The sequence below is a fragment of the Leucoraja erinacea genome, chromosome 7, assembly GCF_028641065.1.
Source record: "Leucoraja erinacea ecotype New England chromosome 7, Leri_hhj_1, whole genome shotgun sequence".
Lineage (NCBI taxonomy): Eukaryota > Metazoa > Chordata > Chondrichthyes > Rajiformes > Rajidae > Leucoraja > Leucoraja erinaceus.
Genome location: NC_073383.1, coordinates 6580973 through 6603419, shown reverse-complemented (window position 1 = coordinate 6603419; position 22447 = coordinate 6580973). Strand labels below are relative to the sequence as shown.

Sequence of the window (22447 nt, the reverse complement as noted above, 5' to 3'; positions counted from 1 at the left end):
ATGTGGAATGAGTCGCTAGAGAGGTAGTTGAGGCAGGTGCAATGACATTTAAAAGACACTTGGACAGGCACATGGATAGGAAATGTTTAGAGGACTATGGGCCAAATGCAGGCAAATTGGACTAGCGTGGATGGGGCATGGGCGAGTTGGGCCGAAGGGCCTGTTTCTGTGCTCTATGCCTCTAAGATAAGTGCTCAGCTTAGCCCTCGGGTACAGGCTGGGGGACAAGGCCTGAAACTGGGAAGTAATCAGGCTGAAGAAGGGTCCCGACCCTGAGTGTCTCCTGTCCATGTTCTCCATTGATGCTGTCTGACCCGCCGAATTACCCCAGCACTTTGTGTCCTGCAGTGACCAAGTCTTTTATTGGTTGCTATTTGCAATTCTGGGCTAAATATTCCATCAAAAGCAAATGCTTGGCACATATTTTCATCTAATGGAAAAATATCTGTTTTATACTTTGTCACATGGTTGTTGCTCAAAGCAAGTTTTATTGGTAATTAATTCCAGTTTCTGTATTATGAGTGGACAGATATCAGATGTTTCATGTGGCTAAGGTAGAATTTCACTGTAATCTCCGCTGGAAACTTAATGGAATGGGTAAGATTCTGATCCAGCTCCTATCTGTCATAGGTATTAAATAGTTTACTGAAGCTCTTGCCCACGTTCCAGTAAAGGTTTCAGTGCTGTGGGTCACCCTATACAGCCTGGACTCAACTGTGCTTTGTTTCATAAAACACAACTTTACATAACTTGGGTTAAAATTAAGCAAGACTGAAAGCTACGCCCAATAAGATTGAATTTAATTGAATGAAACCAAATAGTTTTGATGAAAATAGTATTCACTTGATAGGGAGGTGGGATGACTTGCAGAATTCCCATTGCCAAGGCGGAAGGAATGGGAGATCTGTGATAAGCCAGCAAGATGGGTTTTATCTGCAACTTTCTACTTTCATTGAAAGTTGTTTTGTGATTTTAATTAAACACACAATAAAAATGCAAGTGAATGGTTAAAGGCCTGTCCCACTTGGCCGTCATTTCCGCGCCATTTACGCGACCTCCAAAAATTCGGTCGTTGTATTGTGACGCACGGGACGGGCGCATGGAGAGGCGTGGAGGAGTGTGGAGTTGCGCGCCGTATAGCGCGGCGCTCCAGGATTTCGTGCTGTACGAAATCTTCGCTCGCCACAGGCATGGCGTAGCGCTTACGCACATGGACGTACTGCGGTCGCACGCTGACGTCCTGACCTCGTACGTGTAGTGCGTGGTGACGCATGATTATGTCACCGTGTGTAACCATGCGCCGCCGCGCGCCGCCCATACGCAGTCGGCCTGCATTTTATGCGTCGTGGATATAAGCGCGCGCGATTTAAAAATGTGCACAGTTTCGTAGAAAAAACTACGTGGTGAACACCAAAATACACTAAACTGGAAAGTGCAAATTGTTGCTTCACCTGCAATGACTGCTTGGGTCCCTGGATTGTGGGTAAGGAAGAGGTTAAAAAGACAAATGTATCTCCGACAGGTGGATGAATGAATGACATGAGAAGGGGTGCAATTGGTAGAAATGGAAGAGCAAACCAGATAGGTGATACATAATGCTGGAGTAACTCAGCAGGACAGGCAGCATCTCTGGAGAGAGGCAATGGGTGACGTTTCGGGTCGAGACCCTTCTTCAGATTGAAGAAGAGTCTCGACCCGAAACATCATCCATTCCTTCTCTCCAGAGATGCTGCCTGTCCCGCTGAGTTACTCCAGCATTTTGTGTCTATCCCCGGGAGAACATGGATAGGTGATGCTTCGGGTTGGGACGCTTCTTCTGAAGGTGGGTTGCGATCCAACGCATTACCTAGGGTCAATCCAGCATTTTGTGCCTCGTTTTGTAAACCATCATTATCATCATTATCATCGTTGAAAACATCAACGGGCACGGTGCCTTACAACGCTATCTATGTACGATAGTGATCGCAACCTCTACTGAAGTGTGGATGGCCGTTGGCTCACTAGGAGCTCATACGCCCTTTGACAGCTCTTGTTTTTGGTCCTGCTGGGGGTCCACAGCCCCCTCCTCACCTGGCAAACCAGGTGGGGGAGACGGTTTAGTCGCCGACTATCCGACCATGGAGCGGGTAGCACGGGATTACATGGTACCTGTAACATGGTACATGGAGAGAACTCTCCCCCGACTTGACAAGAAAACCAGCATCTGCAAATCTTTGTTCGTCTGTTCTTCAACTTCACAGACCAGGGCTGAATTTCCTGCGCAGAGATAAATGGGAATAAAATAATCAGGATGAATTAAATCCAGGGTTTACGTAAATTGGCTGGGCTCTGAACAACTGAAGACTAAAGAACATGAGATGACAAGTAAAAACACATCGCCTTTCAATAGCAGTAAAAGGGAGATCTATGCGATTTATGCTTTTAAATAGAACACAATTTTAATTGCCCTTTTATCTGGCGTTTTTGTTTGTTTAAATTCTGCTTCTGCACCTGATTATCTTGTAATGCTCAGGCACACGCACAGGGTTTGGCACCACTAAACCTGGCAGAATGAGTTGATGTACTGCTTCATTGTAATGTTTCCGTTTATTGTGGGACATTGACATTTTTGAGCTAACCAGCAATGTACAACTAACCTAAATGCCACCTCTTGTGCCTTACGCTAATGAGGTAAAACAAACCATGTTCAATTAACTGCTTCACTGCTTTTCGATCTGATAGCATGTGCCTGCGACTAAAGTCCACACATTTGTGGAATAGGTGGTAAAATTAAGCATGAGTGGTGACAAAGTGTGTCGAGGCTGCAAGGGGAGATCGGCACAGACGTCGACAAAACAGTGGTGAGGACGCACTTGGGAGCATGGCTCAGTTTTGGTCACCCTGCTGTGCGAAGAAGGCCACTCAGCTGGAAAGAGCTCAGGGAACCTTTATGAGGGTGTGACCAAGACTCGAGGGTCTGAGCTACAGGGAGAGGTTAAGCAGGCTAGGACATTATTCCTTGGAGCCAGGCACGGAAATCACCATCAAACCATGGGGGGGACACAATCTACTGCGCACGCATGTTCACACAAACACACACACACACACAAGGGCGCATGCGCACACATGCGAGGCTTTGGCCGTGGGCCCTGTGGACGGTAACATCGGAAGCTGACCTGGTTGGTGACTGACTACGAACTCCAGCAACAGCAGCTTTGTCCGCTCCGAATCGCGGGGCCTTTCAATGGCCAGTGGGGGTTTAAACATCGAGAACCTCAATCGCCTCGATGCAGCAGTTTGATTTTAAGCCGCGCCGGGCGCAGAAAGGCCCCACGAATGGGCCGATTCAGCCCTGATAAAGTCTGGATTACAAAACAACAGGGGGGGGATTGTCCCCCACCTCTCAAAGCAGGTGGGGACGTGCCCCCCCGTCCCCCCGTCCCCCCCCAGGATTTCCGCCCATGCCTGGAGCGCAGGAGTATGAATGGTGATGTTAGAGCTGTATAAAATCATGAGGGGAACAGATAGGGTAAATGCACATAATCGTTTACCCAGAACCAAATTAAACTAATCTGCTCTGCCTGCAAGTGATCTATATCCCTTCATTCCCTGCACACCTGTGTGCCTATCTGAAAGCCTCTTAAACACCACTATTGTATCTGCCTCCACTACCACCCCTGGCAGCACGTTCCATGTACTCACCACCCTCTCTGTAAAAAGGTTGCCACGCACCTCCCCTTTAAACTCTGCCCCTCTACCATAAAGCTATGCCCATACTCCAGTGCTAAGTGGCCCACCCCTTCCCACCTGCCTACCAGGCACAACCCATTCCTTTGCTCCAGAGATGCTGCCTGTCCCGCTGAGTTACTCCAGCATGTTGTGCCTATTGACAGAGTAATATTTGGGTTTTGTCAAGCTCACTCAGCAGCCCTCAATCATCTCTGCTGTCACCCGCACAAACGCATCTCCACTCAGCAGAGCCACACTGGACATTCTGACAGAGCAACTGGATTGAGCTCCAATCTGTACTTTAAACTTAGTCCAGCCACTTCGGTACAACTGGGATGGGTTCAGCAGAGTATGTGCAGAGTTAATCGGAGAACCATATAACATGGCTTTGGATGAATGTCATATCTTGTGAATTCATGTTTGCTTGGAGTAACAGCGATAGAGTCAAGGAGCATGAAGACAGGCCCTTCAGCCCAACTAGCCCTTGCCAACCAACATTTCCCATCCATGTCTGAAGAACGGTCTCGACCTGAAACGCCACCTATTCCTTTTCTCCAGGAAGCTGTCTGACCCGCTGAGTTACTCCAGCTTTTTGTATCTATCTCATCTACACTAGTCACACCTGCCTGCTTTTGGCCCATATCCCTCTAAACCTGTCCTATCCATGTACCTGTCCAATTGTATCTTACACGCTGCGATAGTACCTGTCTCAACTACCTCCTCCTTTTTCCATACACCCACCACCCTTTGTGTCCAAACGTTGCCCCTCGGCTTCCTATTAAATGTTTCCAACCCTCACCTTAAACCTATGTTCTCTGGTTCTTGATTCCCTTACTCTGGGTAGAAGACTCTGTGCATTCACCCTATCTATTCCTTTCATGATCTCATACTCCTCTATAAGATCACCCCTCGTCCTCCTGTGTTCCAAAGAATGAAGTCCGAGCCTGCTCAACCTCTCCCTACAGCTCAGGCCCTCGAGTCCTGGCAACATCCTTGCAAATGTTCTCTTCTCCCTTTCCAACGTAACGACATCTTTCCTAGAACAGGGTGACTAAACCCGAATGCATTGCTCTAAATGTGGCCTCCCCACTCTCCCCTCCCTCCAAGTAATCTCTCCCCTCTCACCTTAAGCCTGTGCCTTCTGGTTCTTCATTCCCCTACTCTGGGTAAAAGACTGTGTATTTACCCGATCTATTCCCCTCACGATCTTGTACACCTCTACATCTGGAGGTGAGTTGCTAAACACAGCGAGGTGGCAACCACTTGAGATTTCCAGTCACACAGCCGTACCGCATGGAAACACAGGCCCTTCGGCCCACCTTGTCCATGCTGACCAAGCTGGCATACTGGGATGGTCCCATTTGGCCCATGGCATTCTATCCATATATCTGTCAGTTATTAGCACAGAGACATGTATCTCAGCCCTTTTCCTTGGTCACCTCTGTAAACGTAATATCTTTGGAACATGTTCATTTGTAGCTTAGTATTTTCATGGAGAAATTCTCTTTCAGGTTAAAATGCATCCGTGCCTATTAATATGTCTAAATAATGTAAAATTGCAGGATTAAACATTCCCAAATAGAACTGAATTGCTTAATCATTGTGAACAATGAAACTAAAACCGTGCAAAATTCCACTGGAGCGTAGGAGGCTGAGGGGTGAGAGTGGTGAGTGTGGAATTCTCTGCCTCAGAGGGCGGTGGAGGCAGGTTCTCTGGATGCTTTCAAGAGAGAGCTAGATAAGGCTCTTAAAAATAGCGGAGTCGGGGGATATGGGGAGAAGGCAGGAACGGGGTAATGATTGGGGATGATCAGCCATGATCACATTGAATGGCGGTGCTGGCTCGAAGGGCTAAATGGCCTACTCCTGCACCTATTGTGTATTGTCTATTGTCTATTGACCTTATTGAGATGTACAATTTCATGAGGGGCATGGATAAAGTGAATGCTCACAGTCTTTTTTTCCCAGGATAGAGGATTCTAAAACTAGAGGGCACAGGCTTAAGGTGAGAGGGGAGAGACCTCAGCGGGCAACTTTTCTACTCAGGGGGGGCAGTCCATATCTGGGATCAGGTGCCAGAGGAAGCTATAGATCGGATCTATAATTACATCTTTTAAAAGACAATTGGACAGATATAGAGGGCAAATGGGCCAAATGCAGGCAAATAGGACTAGCCCAGTATGACAACTTGGTTGGCATGGGCAAGGTGGGCCGAAGGGCCTGTTTCCGTGTTGTACGGCTGTGTGGCTGTAAATGTCAAATGGTTGCCCTCTGGTTCTGTTTACCATGCTTTAACACAGAGGCCATCCTCCTGCTTGGTCATCTCTGAAAACGGAGAACATTAGTTGCCCAGTACACGCGGTTTGAACCAGAACATCGTCTATCCTTTAGTTCAACACAAAAAGCTGGAGTAACTCAGCGGGACAGTCAGCATCTCTGGAGAGAAGGAAATGGTGACGTTTCGGGTCGAGACCCTTCTTCAGACGGGATTCCTTTGTTGGCTGAGGCTTTCAGTTATGTGCTCAGTTATAGATTACCCAAGCTCAGACATATTTTTGTTACACAGTAAATTATTTACCCAACTTGTCCAACATTCCCTTTCCAAATGAAGGGTTAGATAACTTTGTTCATTTGTGCCAATTCAGCGGATATCAGTAATTGCCCAAAATAACAGTTTTGTTTGTTTTTTTCCTTCGGTCTGTTCAGAGTCATAGACATACAGCACGGAAACAGGCCTTTTGGCCCACCCCTTCCATGCCAACTGAGATTCCCCATCTACACTAGTCCCATTTTGGCCCATATCCCTCTAAACTTTTTCTATCCATGTTCCTGCACCAAATATATTTTAAACGTGGTTGCTGTACCTGATTTAACTACTCCATGAAGCACATCTCCCAAATGAATCTGCTAATGGTCCAATTCATGGGATAGGTTCATGGGTCATACAGCAAGGAAACAGGCCCTTCGGCCCAACTTGCCCATGCCGACCAGGGTGTCCCATCTACGCTAGTTCCACCTGCCTGCATTTGGCCCATATCCTTCTAAACTTTTCCCATCTATGTACCCATCCAAGTGCCTTTTAAATAATGTTCTAATACCTGCTTCAGCTACCTCCACTGGCAGCTCGTTCAACCAACCTCTGCGTGAATACATTTCCTCTCGGGCGTCTATTAAACATTTCCCCTCTCACCTGAAACCTATGCCCTCTGGTTTGTGGTTCCTTGAAGGTGCCGGAGGGACAATGCATAAGATTCAGAAACAATCCTCCACACAGTAACCCGGAAGAGAGGGGAGTTAGAAGCAAGTTGGCAGTGGTTGTAAGGGTCAAGGTAACCTTCAGCTCCAGGTATTACATTTGTTCCAGATCGGTGCTGGAGGTGTTCTTTGGTTTGAAGCACACCGTTGCATTAGGGAGGTTGCCCATTCTCTCTGTTCTGTAGAGGGAATATAAATTATCCTTGTAGAACAGATTGCAAGCCCAGCCCCAGGCAGGGTGCCACCTATAACACTGCCATCTATTAGAGATGCCACCTGTAATACTGCCACCTATTAGAGGTGCCACCTTTAACACTGCCACTTTAGAGGTGCCATCTATATCACTGCCACCTATTAGAGGTGCCACCTATAACACTGCCATCTAGTAGAGGTGCAACCTGTAATACTGCCACCTATTAGAGGTGCCATCTATATCACTACTCCCTATTAGAGGTGCCACCTTTAACACTGCCACCTATTAGAGGTGCAACCTGTAACACTGCCACCTATTAGAGATGCCACCTTTAACACTGCCACCTATTAGAGGTGCCACCTGTAATGCTGCCACCTATTAGAGGTGCCATCTATATCACTGCTCCCTATTAGAGGTGCCATCTATATCACTGCCATCTATTAGAGGTGCCACCTATAACACTACCATCTAGTAGAGGTGCCATCTGTAACACTGCCACCTATAGAGGTGCCACCTGTAACATTGTTATTGATACATGTCCATTGTGCCTGTCTTTCTTAGTTTAGATTAGAGATACCGCGTGGAAACAGGCCCTTCGGCCCACCGAGTCCATGCCATCAGCGATCACTTACACTATCCAACACACACTAGGGACAATTTACAATTGTACCAAGCCAATTAGCTTACACTTCTATACATCTTTGTGGGAGGGAACTGGAGCACCTGGACAAAAACCCACGCGTGTCACGGGGAGAACGTACAAACTCCGTACAGACAGTACCCGCGGTCAGGATTGGACCTGGGTCTCTGACGCCGTAAGCAGCAACTCTCCCGCTGGGCCAACTTATCATGGTTGAGTACCCAGCCAAATGTGAATGCTGTGAGACGTTGATGAGGCACTTGACATTGTGAAACGAAGTACTGACAATACTCCGGAGATCATGTAGCATCTGTGGGAAGAGAACAAAGTTCATGTGTTTGATTTATTTCAAACCTCCAGCAACTGCAGTGTTTTAGTTTTGGAATAATGTGAGTACGTGGTGAAGCATGTGAATGTTAGACACAAAATGCTGGAATAACAACTCAGCAGGTCAGGCAGCATCTCTGGAGAAAATGGATGGGTGACGTTTCAGGTCGGGACCCTCTTCAGACCTTTCAGACAGACTTCTGAAGAGGGGCCCCAATCCAAAACTTCATCCATCCATTTTCTCCAGAGATGCTGCCTGTCTTGATGAGTTACTCCAGCATTTTGTGTTTGTCTTCAGTATAAAGCAGCATCTGCAGTTTCTTAATACATATGTGAGTGTTATGGTTGACTGACAAACTGTTGCAAGGCGAGTGACAGGGGTGTGAATGTGTGCAGCTATTGAGTTAAGGCTTTGATTATGAATTTGTCACATTGATCAATGTGCAATGTTGCCTGCTGATGCTTGTTGTTTTATACCTTGTCTTTGGTGGTGGTGGATGCCTATGTTTGGACGGTGCTGTCGGAGTCACTGTCGGAGTCACTGTCTCCAGGCTATCGTTCTGTGGTAGAGCATTTAACCTCAGATCAAGAGGTCCCCTGTTTGGATCTGGGTGTTCCCTCAGCACTTATTCATTTCAGAAGCATTGGAATTACTAATGGGCCTGTTCCACTTAGGCGACTTTTTAGGCGACTGCAGGAGACTATGCAGTCGCCACATGTTGGCGGGTGGTTGCCGGGGAGTCGCCTTCATGGTCGTGAGGAGTTCCCGCATTCTGGGAACTAGCCGCGGCCTCATTATGGTCACCTCGAATTTTTCAACGTTGAAAAACTAGCGGCGACCAGAATGAAGCCGCCATGGAGAGTAGCGAGAATTCTCGTGCCGTAGGTGGGTCGCCAGGAGCTCCTAGTGGGTCGCCAGGAGGTCGAAGGTTCTCGTAGGTTCTCGTAGGTTGGAGCTGGTGCTGACCGGTGAATTTCATTGGATCTTTGGGGAAAATAAAACGTAAGCAGTAGTTTTCAGAACCAAGGATAACCGACCGGTAATGTTAAATGTCCGCCGAGCTTCACAGCTGTGTATCTCTGGCTTCTTAAAAGTTGTCTCCACTCCTTCTCTACTCCTTCTCCCCCCCCCGCCCCCCTCTTTTCAAGGACTTCCCGTACACTGTGCTTTTTAATTACAGCGCCAACCTTCCTGTTCATCGCGGTGTGTGTCTGTTTCACCTTGGCTTTGCATCGTGTGAATTTTACTCAGACAGCGCTCCCCCCGCTTGCCTTGCATAACGGGCTGGTGAAGGAGGCGATGTTTGTGTGTGTGTGTGTTCCACTCTGACAGTTGTCGTTCCAGTTGCCGGTTTTTCAGGCGACTGCCGGCAACTTGACAGTCCGCTGAAAAATCACCTAAGTGGGACAGGCCCACTAGGCATTGAAGGCTGAGGTGGCATCTCTGGAGAACATGGATCGGTGACGTTTCGGGTCGGGGACCCTTCTTCGGATTGATTATGTGGGGGTGGGGAAGAAAGATGGAAGAGAGGAGGGGCAGGACAAAGTGTGGCAAGTGATAGGCAGATGCAGGCGAGGGAGGTTTTGATGGGAAGATGGTTGGACAAAGGCCAGAGATTGAAGCAGGAGGAGTGAGACAGACTGATTGATAGAGTGGATGTGGAGAGGATGATTCCACCAATGGGAGAGTCTAGGATCAGAGGCGAGAGCCACCAATTAAAAGGATGTAAGGAAAGGAGATGCGGAGCAATTTCTTTAGTCAGAGGGCGGTGAATCTGTAGATATAATTGCCACAGATAACTGTGGAGGCCATCAGTGGATATTTTGAAGGCGGAGATTGATAGATTCTTGATCAGTATGGGTGTCAGGGGTTACGAGGCGGGGGCAAGAGAATGGAGTTGAGAGGGAAAGATAGATCGGCCATGATTAAATGGCGGGGTATATTCGATGGGCAGAATGGACTAATTGTGCTCCTAGAACTTATGAACTTATTGAAGAGTTGCAAATTGTGAAGCCAGAGGGAGGAATTTTTAAAGTTTAGTTTATTTTAGAGATACATCGTGGTAACAGGCCCTTCGGCCCACCGAGTTCGTACCGATCAACGATCCCCGCACATTAACACTATCACACACACGCACACACGAGGGTCAATTTACATTTATACCAAGCCAATTAATCTAAAAAAACTGTACGTCTGTGGAGTGTGGGAGGAAACCGAAGATCTTGGAGAAAGCGCACGCAGACTCCGTACAGACAGCACCCATAGTCAGGATCGAACCCGGGTCTCTGGTGCTGAAAGTGGCTGTAAGGCAACAACTTTATCGCTGTGCCACCGTGCCGTCCATGGAGAAGAATGTAGGGTGGTTCTTCAGCCCTTCCCAGTCCCAAGCCAGAGAATCTAGGACAGCACGACACTGTTTTTGAAGACGTTAGATTTTACTTGGATGGTTCAACTGTCCCTTTTGCTTTCTCCTCACCACCATGGCTTTCATTTGCTTTCAGCTCCGTTTACCCTGACCTGTGCAGCAGATGAGTTCAGGTGCGTTGGAGATGGTGAGTGTATTCCCCCCAGCTGGGTGTGTGACGCTGAAGAGGATTGTGATGATGGATCTGATGAGCGTCAGCATTGCCGTAAGTCCAGCCTTTTATTACAACCTGTCCAAAGCAGAGGAAGCCTGGATAAAAGTATGAAACTCACGTACATCTTCTAGTTCATTTACAAAATATACAGACTTTCTGGAATTAAGAACTGGTACTGTTAAGTAATGGGAGTAAGAATGTAATTGTTCTATCTGGGACCATATGACAATAAAACACACCTCCCACTTGACTCTTGAATTTCTCCCAAGATGCTGCCTGACCCGCTGAGTTACTCCAGCATTTTATGTCTACCTTCGGTGTAAACCAGCATCTTCAGTTCCTTCCTACACATATATAGAGACTAACGTGATCCACTCATCCAAGTTTTCTGAATGAAGTTTGGAATGAATAATCTGTACTTTACATAGAAACAAGGAACGGCAGATGCTTGTTATCAAGGAAAGAGCACAGAGTGCTGGAGTAACTCAGCGGGTCAGTCAGCATCTCTGGAGAACATGGATAGGTGACGTTTCACAGAGTGCTGGAGTAACTCAGCGGGTCAGGCAGCATCTCTGGAGAACATGGATAGGTGACGTTTCACAGAGTGCTGGAGTAACTCAGCGGGTCAGGCAGCATCCCTGGAGAACATGAATAGGTGACGTTTCACAGAGTGCTGGAGTAACTCAGCGGGTCAGTCAGCATCCCTGGAAAACATGGATGGGTGACGTTTTGGGTTGGGAATGACCTTCAGATGGAATATGTGTCCTGACCTGAAACGTCACCTATCCATTTTCTCCTTGGATGCTGCCCGACCTGCTGAGCTGCCCCAGCACTTTGTGCCTTTCCTTTGATATGTACTTTCTATAAATGTTTGACGTGTCCCCAAGATCAGTCTTGAAATCCATGCAAGTTCATGCACTTAGGATGCAGCGTTCATTTTGACGGGCAGACCTATTATCATACTATTGGTCAGCTTAATCTTAACATTGCATCGATGGTCCTAGAATCTTGATTTAAAACTGAGTTAGCCGTGTGCAGGTTTCCAGGTGATCAGGGAACTCATCCAGTGTCTTTAGTGGATCCGGTATCTGCCGTTTCTTGTGCCCTACATATTTTATCGCGCTGTTTCTGTCCAGTCATTCGTCCAGCGTGTAGGAAGGAACTGCAGATGCTGGTTTACACTGAAGGTAGACACAAAATGCCGGAGTGTTGGTGTCTCTGCTTGCTTTGTGACAGGGAAGTTGTACAAGGCATTGACGAGGCCACATTTGGAGTATTGTGTTCAGTTTTGGTCACCCTGCTGTACGAAAGATATAGTTAAGCTGGGAGGGGAGCAGAGAAGATTTACAAGGATGTTGCCAGGACTCGAGGACGTGAGCTATAGGGAGAGGTGTAGCAGGCTAGCACGTTATTCCTTGGAGCACTGGAGGATGAGGGGAGATTCAAGATTCAAGATTCAAGAGTTTATTGTCATGTGTCCCAGATAAGACAATGAAATTCTTGCTTTGCTTCAGCACAACAGAATATTGTAGGCATGAATAAATACAGAACTGATCAGCGTGACCATATACCATTGAATGGCTAGATGCAGGAAGATTGCTCCCGATGTTGGGGAAGTCCAGGACAAGGGGTCACAGCTTAAGGATAAGGCGGAAATCCTTTAAAACCGAGATGAGAAGAACTTTTTTCACACAGAGAGTGGTGAATCTTTGGAACTCTCTGCCACAGAGGGTAGTCGAGGCCAGTTCATTGGCTATATTTAAGAGGGAGTTAGATGTGGCCCTTGTGGCTAAGGGGATCGGAGGGTATGGAGAGAAGGCAGGTACGGGATACTGAGTTGGATGATCAGCCATGATCATATTGAATGGCGGTGCAGGCTAGAAGGGCCGAATGGCCTACTCCTGCACCTAATTTCTATGTTTCTATGTATTCAATTTAATTAAATTCAATGATTTATTTTTGCAACCTTATTACAGATTGAATTATATTCCAAAAGGTAGACAATGCTCCAAATATATATATATATATATATTTAAAGTTTGCATTACAAAACGTCAAAGATCGTTCTCGGCATGTTTCATGCAATGCAAGTGATGCAAACCAGTTATACCCAAGACTGAGTTTAGGAGAAATGTATTTCTGGTTACTTTCCATTCAACAGCATTCTAGAACCAGCTGGATCCTGGGCAGCTGAGAGCTGTCCACAATCTTACAACCTTATTAGAGTGCTCCTGCACCTAATTTCTATGTTTCTATGTTTCTATGAATATATATACACACACATAAATAAGCATATAAAGTGCAATAGGCTATTAAAGTTTATGATTTTTGTTTTTGTTTTTGATTTTTGTTGAGTTGAGTTTAATAGCCTGATGGCTGTGGGGAAGTAGCTGTTCCTGAACCTGGATGTTGCAGATTTCAGGCTCCTGCACCTTATGGAAGTGTATGAGATCTATCTAATGGAAGTGTATGAGATCAGGAGAGGAATAGATCGGGTGAATGAGTCTTTTACCCAGAGTAGGAGAATCAAGAACCAGAGAACATAGGCTTAAAATGAATGGGAATAGGAACCTATGGAGCATCTCTTTGACACAAAGGATGGTGGGTTTATGGAACGAGCTGCTGGAGGATGCTATTGAGGCAGGGACGGTGCCAACATTTGGGCTAGAACATGAATAGGTTTAGAGGGATGTGGGCCAAATGCAGGCAGGTGGGACAAGTGTAGATGGGACATGTTGGTGGGCGTAGGCAAGTTAGGTCCAAGAGCATGTTTCCGTGCTGTGTGACTCTATGACGCGTGATGTCGTATCAGCATGTCTAAGAAGTGAAACACTAGATTTTCTAATTCGTGAATAATTTGGTGTGTGATGTATTATTTTAATAATAGGTTTCATTTTTTACCATGTATTGATTTTTTACTTGTATATAGGGGATTTACTGATAGAACAAAAGTGTTAAATATGCTTTCTAATTGCTTCTTTTTGTCTGCTAAACAAGGGCTGAGTGGCGTGTTCAGGAAGGTGACCTGGTTGCTCCATAGATGCTACCTGACCCACTGCCTGACTCCAGTACTTTGTGCCTTTCTTTGATAAAGCACTGTCTGCATCTCCTTGTGCCCGACATATTTCATCGCTCGGTTTCCATCCAGTGAATGGTCCAGCGTGTAGGAAAGAACTGCAGATGTTGGTTTAAACCGGAAATTAGAACAAAATGCTGGAGTAACTCTGTGGGTCAGGCAGCATCTTTGGAGAGAAGGAATGGGCGACGTTTCGGGTCGAGATCCTTCTTCAGAGAAAGGAACTGCAGATGTTGGTTTAAACTGGAAATAGAACAAAATGCTGGAGTAACTCAGCAGGTCAGACAGCATCTCCAGAGGAAGAGAATAGGTGAAGAGACCTTTCTTCAGACTCACGTTTCGTGTTGATACCCTTCTTCAGACGAAGGAAGAAGCATCCCGACTTGAAACGTCACCTATTCCTTTTCTCCAGAGATGCTGCCTGACCCGCTGAGATACTCCAGCATTTTGTGTCCATCTTTAGTGAATTGTCATACTGAAGGTCCAGGTCTGTGTGGTGAACCATTGCACATGGGCTGGAGTGACTTTAATGCCCACTACACCTTCCTTTCCATGTAGCCAAAGGATATGTCTATAATTATTTTATCATTCTGGTGTAGTTTGATAAGGGATTCTGGTGTGGGGTAATGATGACCTGTCCGTTAAGAGTGCAAGGTCAGGTTTTGTTAACATTAATTCCTTTCTTTCTGTGCAGCTTCGAAGAGTTGCTCCAGTCAGCAGTTTACCTGTATCAATGGCGAATGTATCCCAAAAGAATACAGATGTGACCACGTTAATGACTGCAGTGATGGAATTGATGAAACAGGATGCCGTAAGTCCCTGAATTCCCTCCCCATCCAACAGCCAGCCCCGTCCCCAGATAGTTTCCCCAGCAACCATAGGAGATGTAACACCTCTCGTAGAGTGATACAGGGCCCTTCAGCTCAATTTCCCACCCAGACCCCCAACATGTCCCATCTGTACTAGTCCCACCTGCCTGCATTTGGCCCATATCCCTCCAAACCTGTGCTATCCATGTACCTGTCTAATTGTTTGTTAAACATTGCAATAGTCCCTGCCTCAACTATCTCCTCCAGGAGCACGTTCCCTGCACCAACCACCATTTTTGTAAAAAAGTTACCCCTCAGATTCATATCAAATCTGTTCCCATTCACCTTAAACCTATGTCCTCTGGTTCTTGATTCCGTGACTCTGGACAGAGACTCTGTGGGTCTATTCCTCTCTCATGATTTTATACACCTCCTATAAGATCACCTCATCCTCCTGCACTCCAAGGAACAGAGTCCCAGCCTGCTCAACCTCTCCCTATAGCTCGGACCTTCGAGTCCTGGCACCATCCTTGTAGCCTTATTTCTCAGGCGTGTTGCACTAGTGTTCCTGTCCTTATACCTCCTCCCTCGCCTCCATCCAGAGACCCCGACAGCCCTTTCAGATGAGGCAGAGGATCTACTTGCCTCTCCTCCAACAGCATCTGCTGTTCGATGTGGGCTCCTGTATATCTGCGCCACCGTACGTAGACTCAGTGGCCGTTTCACCGGACACTTGCACTTGTTCCGCCAAGGCCTGCTGGATTTCCCGGTTGCCAACTCCCCTTCCCATTCCCACACTGACCTTTCCGTCCTGGGCCTCCTCCATTGCCGGAGTGAGTCCAAACTGCAAACCGGAGGAACAGCTCCTCGTATTCCGCTTGGGTAGCTTACAACCCAGCGGTATGAACATCACATTTCCCAATTTCAAGCAGTACCCTCTGTCCCTCCCCCCACCCCCCCCACCTCATCACCCCCCCCCCCCCCCCCTCCACCCTCCCAAACCCCCACCTCATTACTTCCCAACTTCCAGCATGCAACCATTTCTCCCACCAACCCTTTCCCTTTCCACTCCTCCTTCCACTCACCTCCCACCCTCCCTACTCCAAGTTCCCCAGACCCCTTTACCCCCCTCCCCCCCACCCCCCTTCTTTCCCCACCCCATCCCGTTCCCCCCCCCTATATCTTTCCCTTCAGTTTTACATTTCAAGAGAGTTGTGGATATATCCCAGACCATCACACAAGCCAACCTTCCTTCCGTCGACTCCATCCACACTTCACGCTGCCTCGGCAAGGCCAGCAGCATAGTCAAGAACTCCCTCTTCTCCCCCTCCCTTCAGGCAGGAGATACTGAAGTGTGAAAACACACACCTCCAGATTCAGGGACAGTTTCTTCCCAGCTGTTATCAGACAACTTAACCAACCTATCAACAACTAGAGAGGGGTGCTGAGCTAACTATCTACCTCCTTGGAGACCCTTGGACTATCTTTCGTTGGACTTTATTGGGCTTTGTCTTGCATTAAAATGATTCACGTTATCATGCATCTGTACACTGTGGACGGCTTGATTGTATGGTCATGTATAGTCTTTCCGCTGCCTGGTTAGAATGCAACAAAAACTGTTCACTGGACCTCTGTAGACGTGACAACTAAACTAAAGGGCCTGTCCCACTGTATGAGGTAATTCAAGAGCTCTCCCGAGTTTAAAAAAAAAAATCAAACTCGTGGTAGGCATGTGGAATGTACGTAGCGGGTACGTCGGAGCTCGGGACGTGTCTTAGCGGCTCGTAACGCTAACGGCAGGTACTCGGGAAACGCGGTAAACTCGTGAAGACTCGTGAAGATTTTTCAACGTTGAAAAATGTCCACGAGAGCCCCGAGTACCTACGAGCGGCCATTACCGTAATTCTCCGAGTTCGAATCAGGGGAAACCCGGGAGAACTCTTGAATTAGCTCGTACAGTGGGACAGGCCCTTTGCCCTTTTGTCGCCTTTCCGCCTCTAGCTTTTGTCACTTGCACCACCCATCAGCCCATCATCCTCCCTCCCTCACATGTATCCATCTATCACTTGAGCAGGTGGGGGGAGCGGTTGGCACGCTGTTCAGTGACTGCATTAAATTGATAGCTGCGTCTAGCGATACCATTGCGGTCACCCAGTGGAACAGTTGACCCGGGTTTGCTAACAAGAAAGAACACTGTAGTTCTATGTGTGATTGTGTGCACATCATTGCTGATGCCATCATTTGGAGTAATTTAACGAGGTGAATGTTCTACACCTACTCCTGCATGAAGTGCACGGATACATCCATTAACTCAATTAGCAGGAGCGCGGTGAACTTGTGCGATTCAGCCTTCAATTGAGATTTCATGCTCAGCTAGGTTTGAGAGTGTCCAGAGCCAAGGTAAACAGATGTGATCGTGGATAACAAACTTTAGCAGCCTGGGGGTGGGGGGAACAAACCTCCATTATATAATTATTCCCAGAAAGCGTCATTGTACAATGTACTGTACCTGACAAAACAGTTATAGCTAACGATTTGATTGCCACGACATTACAATGGTTTGTTACATTTATTTGTGGGAACGGGATTGAAACCATTTTGCTTAGATTATTATTCTACTTTTGCAACATTGATATTACAAAATAGATTTTTACATTCGTTGCTTAGCTGTGTTGCTCCAGTTTACCTATTAATGATTACATATGGCACAATAACCTTATTTAGGCTGATGAGGTGAAATACATATTTATAAATTGATCAAACGCACGTTGGCCTTCTAACTTCATTAGAAGTTGGGAGGACATTTTGCAGTCACATAAGACCTTGGTGAAGTCACGTTTAGAGTATTGTGTTCTGTCTTAGACACCGTGTTAAAGGAAAGATGTTGTCAAGCTGGAAAGGATGCAGAGAAGATTAACAAAGATGTTGCCAGGACTCAAAGGCCTGAGCTACAGGGAGAGATTGAGCAGGCTAGGACTTTATTCCTTGGAGTGCAGGAGGATGAGGGGTGATCACATGCAAGTGTGCAAAAACACGAGAGGAATAGATTGGGTAAACATGCAGGGGCTCGTGCCCAGAGTAGGGGAATTGAGAACCAGAGGATATTGGTTTGAGGGGAAAGATTTAACAGGAACCCGAGGAGTAACTTTTTTACGCAAAGTGTAGTGGGTGTATGGAATGAGCAGCCAGAGGAGGTAGTTGAGGCAGGGACTGTCACAACATTTATGAACAATTCAGACAGGTACATGGATATGATAGTTTTAGAGGGATATGAGCCAAACGCAGGCAGGTGGGACTAGTGTAGCTGGGACATGAACACACTTGGAGTACTGTGTGGAGTTGTGATCACTCAGTTAGTGTCATTAAGTTGGAAAAGGTGCAGAAGAGATTCCTCATCTCCTCCTGAAACCTCACCCATTCCTTCTCTCCAGAGATGCTGCCTGACCCGCTGAGTTACTCCAGCATTTTGTGTTTACCATCAGGATATACCTGGGTTTGTAGGCTTGAGTTCCAGGGAGAGGTTGGATAGGCTGGGACTTTCTTTTTGGAATGCAGGAGGTGGAGGGGTGACCTTATTGAGGTGCACACGATCATGCCCCCATGGACAAAGTGAGGGGAGAGATTTAAGACGGACTTCAGGGAGAACTTTTCAGATGGCAGTCCGTCTCTGAAATGAGCTGCCAGAGGAAGCGACGGAAGTGGATACAATTTGATGTTTAAAAGACACTTGAACACAGATATGATTTAATAGGAAAGGTTGAGGGAGTGCGGCGTAGGTTTACAAGGTTAATTCCTGGGATGGCGGGACTGTCATATGCTGAGAGAATGGAGCGGCTGGGCTTGTACACTCTGGAGTTTAGAAGGATGAGGAGATCTCATTGAAACATATAAGATTGTTAAGGGTTAGAGGCAGGAAATATGTTCCCGATGTTGCGGGAGTCCAGAACCAGGGGCCACAGTTTAAGAATAAGGAGTAAGCCATTTAGAACGGAGACGAGGAAACACTTTTTCCCGCAGAAATTGGTGAGCCTGTGGAATTCTCTGCCTCAGAAGGCGGTGGAGGCGGGCTCTCTGGATGCTTTCAAGAGAGAGTTAGATAGGGCTCTTAAAAATAGCGGCGTCGGGGATATGGGGAGAAGGCAGGAACGGGGTACTGATTGGGGATGATCAGCCATGATCACATTGAATGGCGGTGCTGGCTCGAAGGGCCGAATGGCCTACTCCTGCACCTGTTGTCTATTGTCTATTGTTTAGCGGCCTATGTTTCCAAATACAGGGCAATGGGATTAGTGCAAAATGCCAACTTGTTTTGCATGGACAAGGTGGGCCGAAGGGCCTGTTTCCATGTTGTGCAACTCTATGATTCTAATAACAGCTAAAAGACATTTGAACAGGTTTTTGGATAGTAAATGATTAAAGGGATATGGGCCAAATGCAGGCACATGGGACTGGCTTAGATGGGTCATCTTGGTCGGCGTGGATGAGTTGGGCAAAAGGGCCTGTTTCACCACCATAACTCTCTATGACTCTAAATTTAGAAATCATAGTTAATTTCATAACAATGTTTTACAGAGTCCTATCATCTCTATCTTGAAAATGTTTGTAGAAGAAGGTTCTGACAAAGTCGATATAATGCAGCAACATTTAAACGACTCCTTCATATTTTGATGTTTCTCTTGAACTTTGTGACCACAGTCTAACGGGGGGTTCTGGTCTCACCCAGTTATTTTACTTCAAAGTTGGATGTTTTATTGAAAATATGAAATGTTAGACAGTGTAATGGTTTAAGAATTCAGAGTTTATTAAAAAATCGTGTAAGAATGTATTCAGATGAATGAAATGGCAAAGATCAAAGCAGAATTAATGAGTCATAGAATCATAAAGTCATACAGCAGACATCGTCCTACAACAGGGTGACCAAAACTGCACAATACTCCAATTGAGGCCTCACCAACGTATTGTATAACTGTAACATAACATTCCAACTTCTATACTCAATACCTTGACCAATGAAGGCCAATGTACCAAGAGCCTTATTGACCACCCAATCTACCTGTGATGCCATTTTCAGGGAACTATGTGCCCGCACTCCTTAGATCTTTCTGCTCTACAACACTATCCAGAGCCCTACATTTATTGTGAAGGTCATGTCCTGGTTTGTTTTATCAAAATCCAGCACTTCACACTTATCTTCATTAAAGTCCATCAGCCACTCCTCAATTCACTTGCCCAACTTATCCCGATCCTGCTTTACCTTTTGATAACCAAAGTCAAAGTCAATTTTATTCATCACATCCACCCGAAGGTGCAGTGAAATGAATTTGCCAGCAGCGATACAATTAAAAAGAACACACAATACACAATAAGATTTAACACAAACATCCACCACAGCATTCTTCACTGTGGTGGAAGGCACAAAGTTCAGCCTGTCCACCTCCTTTGTTCACCCGTGGTTGGGGCCATAAACCCTCTGTAGTTGCCGCTACGGACGGCCGGATGTACAGGCCCTCTCGTCGGGAAGATTTGAAACTCTGGCGTTGGGACGGTCAAACCCACTCCGCGTCTTGGAGGTCCCGAATACGCACTTTCTTACCGGAGACCGCAGCTTTAGGATGTTATAGGCCGCAGGCCGGCGGTTGGAACTCTTCTCTGGCGATCCCCGGAGATGGATCCCAGACTCCAGATGGTAAGTCCATGCCATGCCCGCAGCTAGAAGCTCTGCATACCACAGCCCCATGATGCCAAAGTCACCAGGCCAGCGATCGGAGCACTCCTCTCTGGCGACTCCCAGCAAGGGTTTGTCTCACTCCGCGAAGGAAAGTTCACGCTGCTGAAACTCCGCAGACCGCGGCTTCAGGATATAACAGACCGTGGGCCAGAGATCGGAGCACTGCTCTCTGGCGACTCCCAGCAAGGGTTCGCCCGCTTCCCGATGGAAAGTCCACGCTGCGCCCACCGCTGTAGCTCTGAGCCCGACTTTGGGAAAGGCCGCTCCAATCCGTGGTGTTAGGCCGTGAGGGAGACGACATGGAAAGAGTTGCCTCTCCATGGAGGAGGCGACAGAAAGCGGTTCGCCCCTTTCCCCTTTCTCCTCCCCACCACCCCCCACACAAGACGTACCGAGAGACACTAAAACAGACAGTTGGACACACTTAAAAAACAAAAAGAGTCGAAATAACGGACATGCTGCTGGCAGGGCAGCTGACTCGCATCTTCGTTATCTACGATACCACCCACTTCATGTTCAAATTTACTAATCATGCCATCTACATTCTCGTTTAAATAATTGACATAAACCACAAACAGCAGTGAACCTTGAGTCACACTACTGGTCACAGGCCTCCAGTCCAATGAACAACCTTCCACCATCACCCTCTGCTTCCTTCCATGAAGCCATTCCTCTATCCATTTGGCTAGCTCTCTCTGGATCACACGTAATCTAACCTTCCAGAGCAGCCTACCATGTGAAACCTTGTTATAGGCCCTGCTGAAGTCCGTATAAACAACATCTATGCCCTTGCTCTTATCCACCTACATCCACCTATCATGTCAGGCTTTGCCCCGTCTCCACCACTTTTACAGCTACCCCTACTCCATCTGTCTCAAGAAGGGTCCTGACACGAAACGTCACCTGTCCACTAGTTCACTGGTTGATTTATTGTCACCTGTACAAAGATACAGTGAGAACGTTTGTTCTGCGTTCTATCCCGTCTAATCATAGGTTCATAAGGTTCATTTATTGTCACACACACCAATTGGTGTAGTGAAATTCACTGGCCGTTCAATCAAACAATTTAAAAAAGCAACGGACTCAAAAAACACATTTTAACATAAACATCCACCACAGTGACTCCTACACATTCCTCACTGTGATGGAAGGCGAAATAAAGTTCAAGTCCTTCCCTTTTTGTTCTTCCTTGGTCGGGGGCCTCGAGCCCCCCGTTGACGGGACGGTCTTGACTCCCGTAGCCGGCGGCGTTTGGGCCCTCCGGGTCGAGGGGTTCAGCTCCCGCGTTGGGGGGATGTCAGCTCCCCCGCGCCGGGCGATCGAACCTCCCGTCGGGGCTGGTCGAACCTGCGGCGTTGGAGCTCCAGACTAGCCTCTCCCGAGACTGCGAGCCTTTGATGGTAAGTCTGCAGGCTGCGGTGGGAGTGATCCCAGGCAAGGGATCTGCTCCGATGGTAAGTCACGGGGCTCACGACAGTCCGAGGCGGCATTTCAACTCCACTGATGGTGGTCCGCAGAGCCCGGAGAATGTGATCTGAAACCAGATCACCTCTCCGGGAAGGTAAGAACCTGAAAAAAAAAAGGTTTCCCACTCCCCCCACATAAAACAAACACAAGAACATTAAAACAAACTTTAAACAAACACTAAAAATAACAAAAAGGATGAAATAATGATCAGACTGCCAGCAGGGCTGCCATCTCCCTCCTCCGGCGCCATGAGTGCTATAGAAGGTCAACACAAAATGCTGGAGTAACTCAACGTCCAACATCCAACTCAAAGTTTTGTGTCGAGACCCTTCTTCAGACTGAAGAAACATCACTCATTCTTTCTCTCCAGAGATATTTTCTGTCCCGCTGAGTTACTTCAGCATTTTGTCTAAACCAGCATCTGCAGTTCCTTCCTACACATTAGTACAATAGATCCTCTTCTGGAACATCAGGCAGAGAGCCACCAAGTTCTGGCACAGTCCATGTCCTCCATAGATGTGCTTGATCTGATGAGTTACTTCAGCACGCTGTACTTCACTCAACGCATCAGTCTACAGTCACTCGGGGCATGCAGTGGAGAGTATCACAATGGCTAGAAAGCTTTGTAGGCTTTACAGGTCCAAGCTCACATCTTCCTGACAAG

General features: G+C 47.0%; 1 protein-coding gene across 1 annotated transcript in view; it reads left to right on the top strand.

The window, feature by feature from the left end:
- Nucleotides 1–22447, top strand: part of lrp2a (low density lipoprotein receptor-related protein 2a) — a 281896-nt gene that overhangs the window by 45806 nt on the left and 213643 nt on the right. The window contains 2 exon segments of the mRNA XM_055637704.1: nucleotides 10626–10754; nucleotides 14474–14590. Coding sequence (XP_055493679.1) covers nucleotides 10626–10754; nucleotides 14474–14590 — 246 coding nt within the window.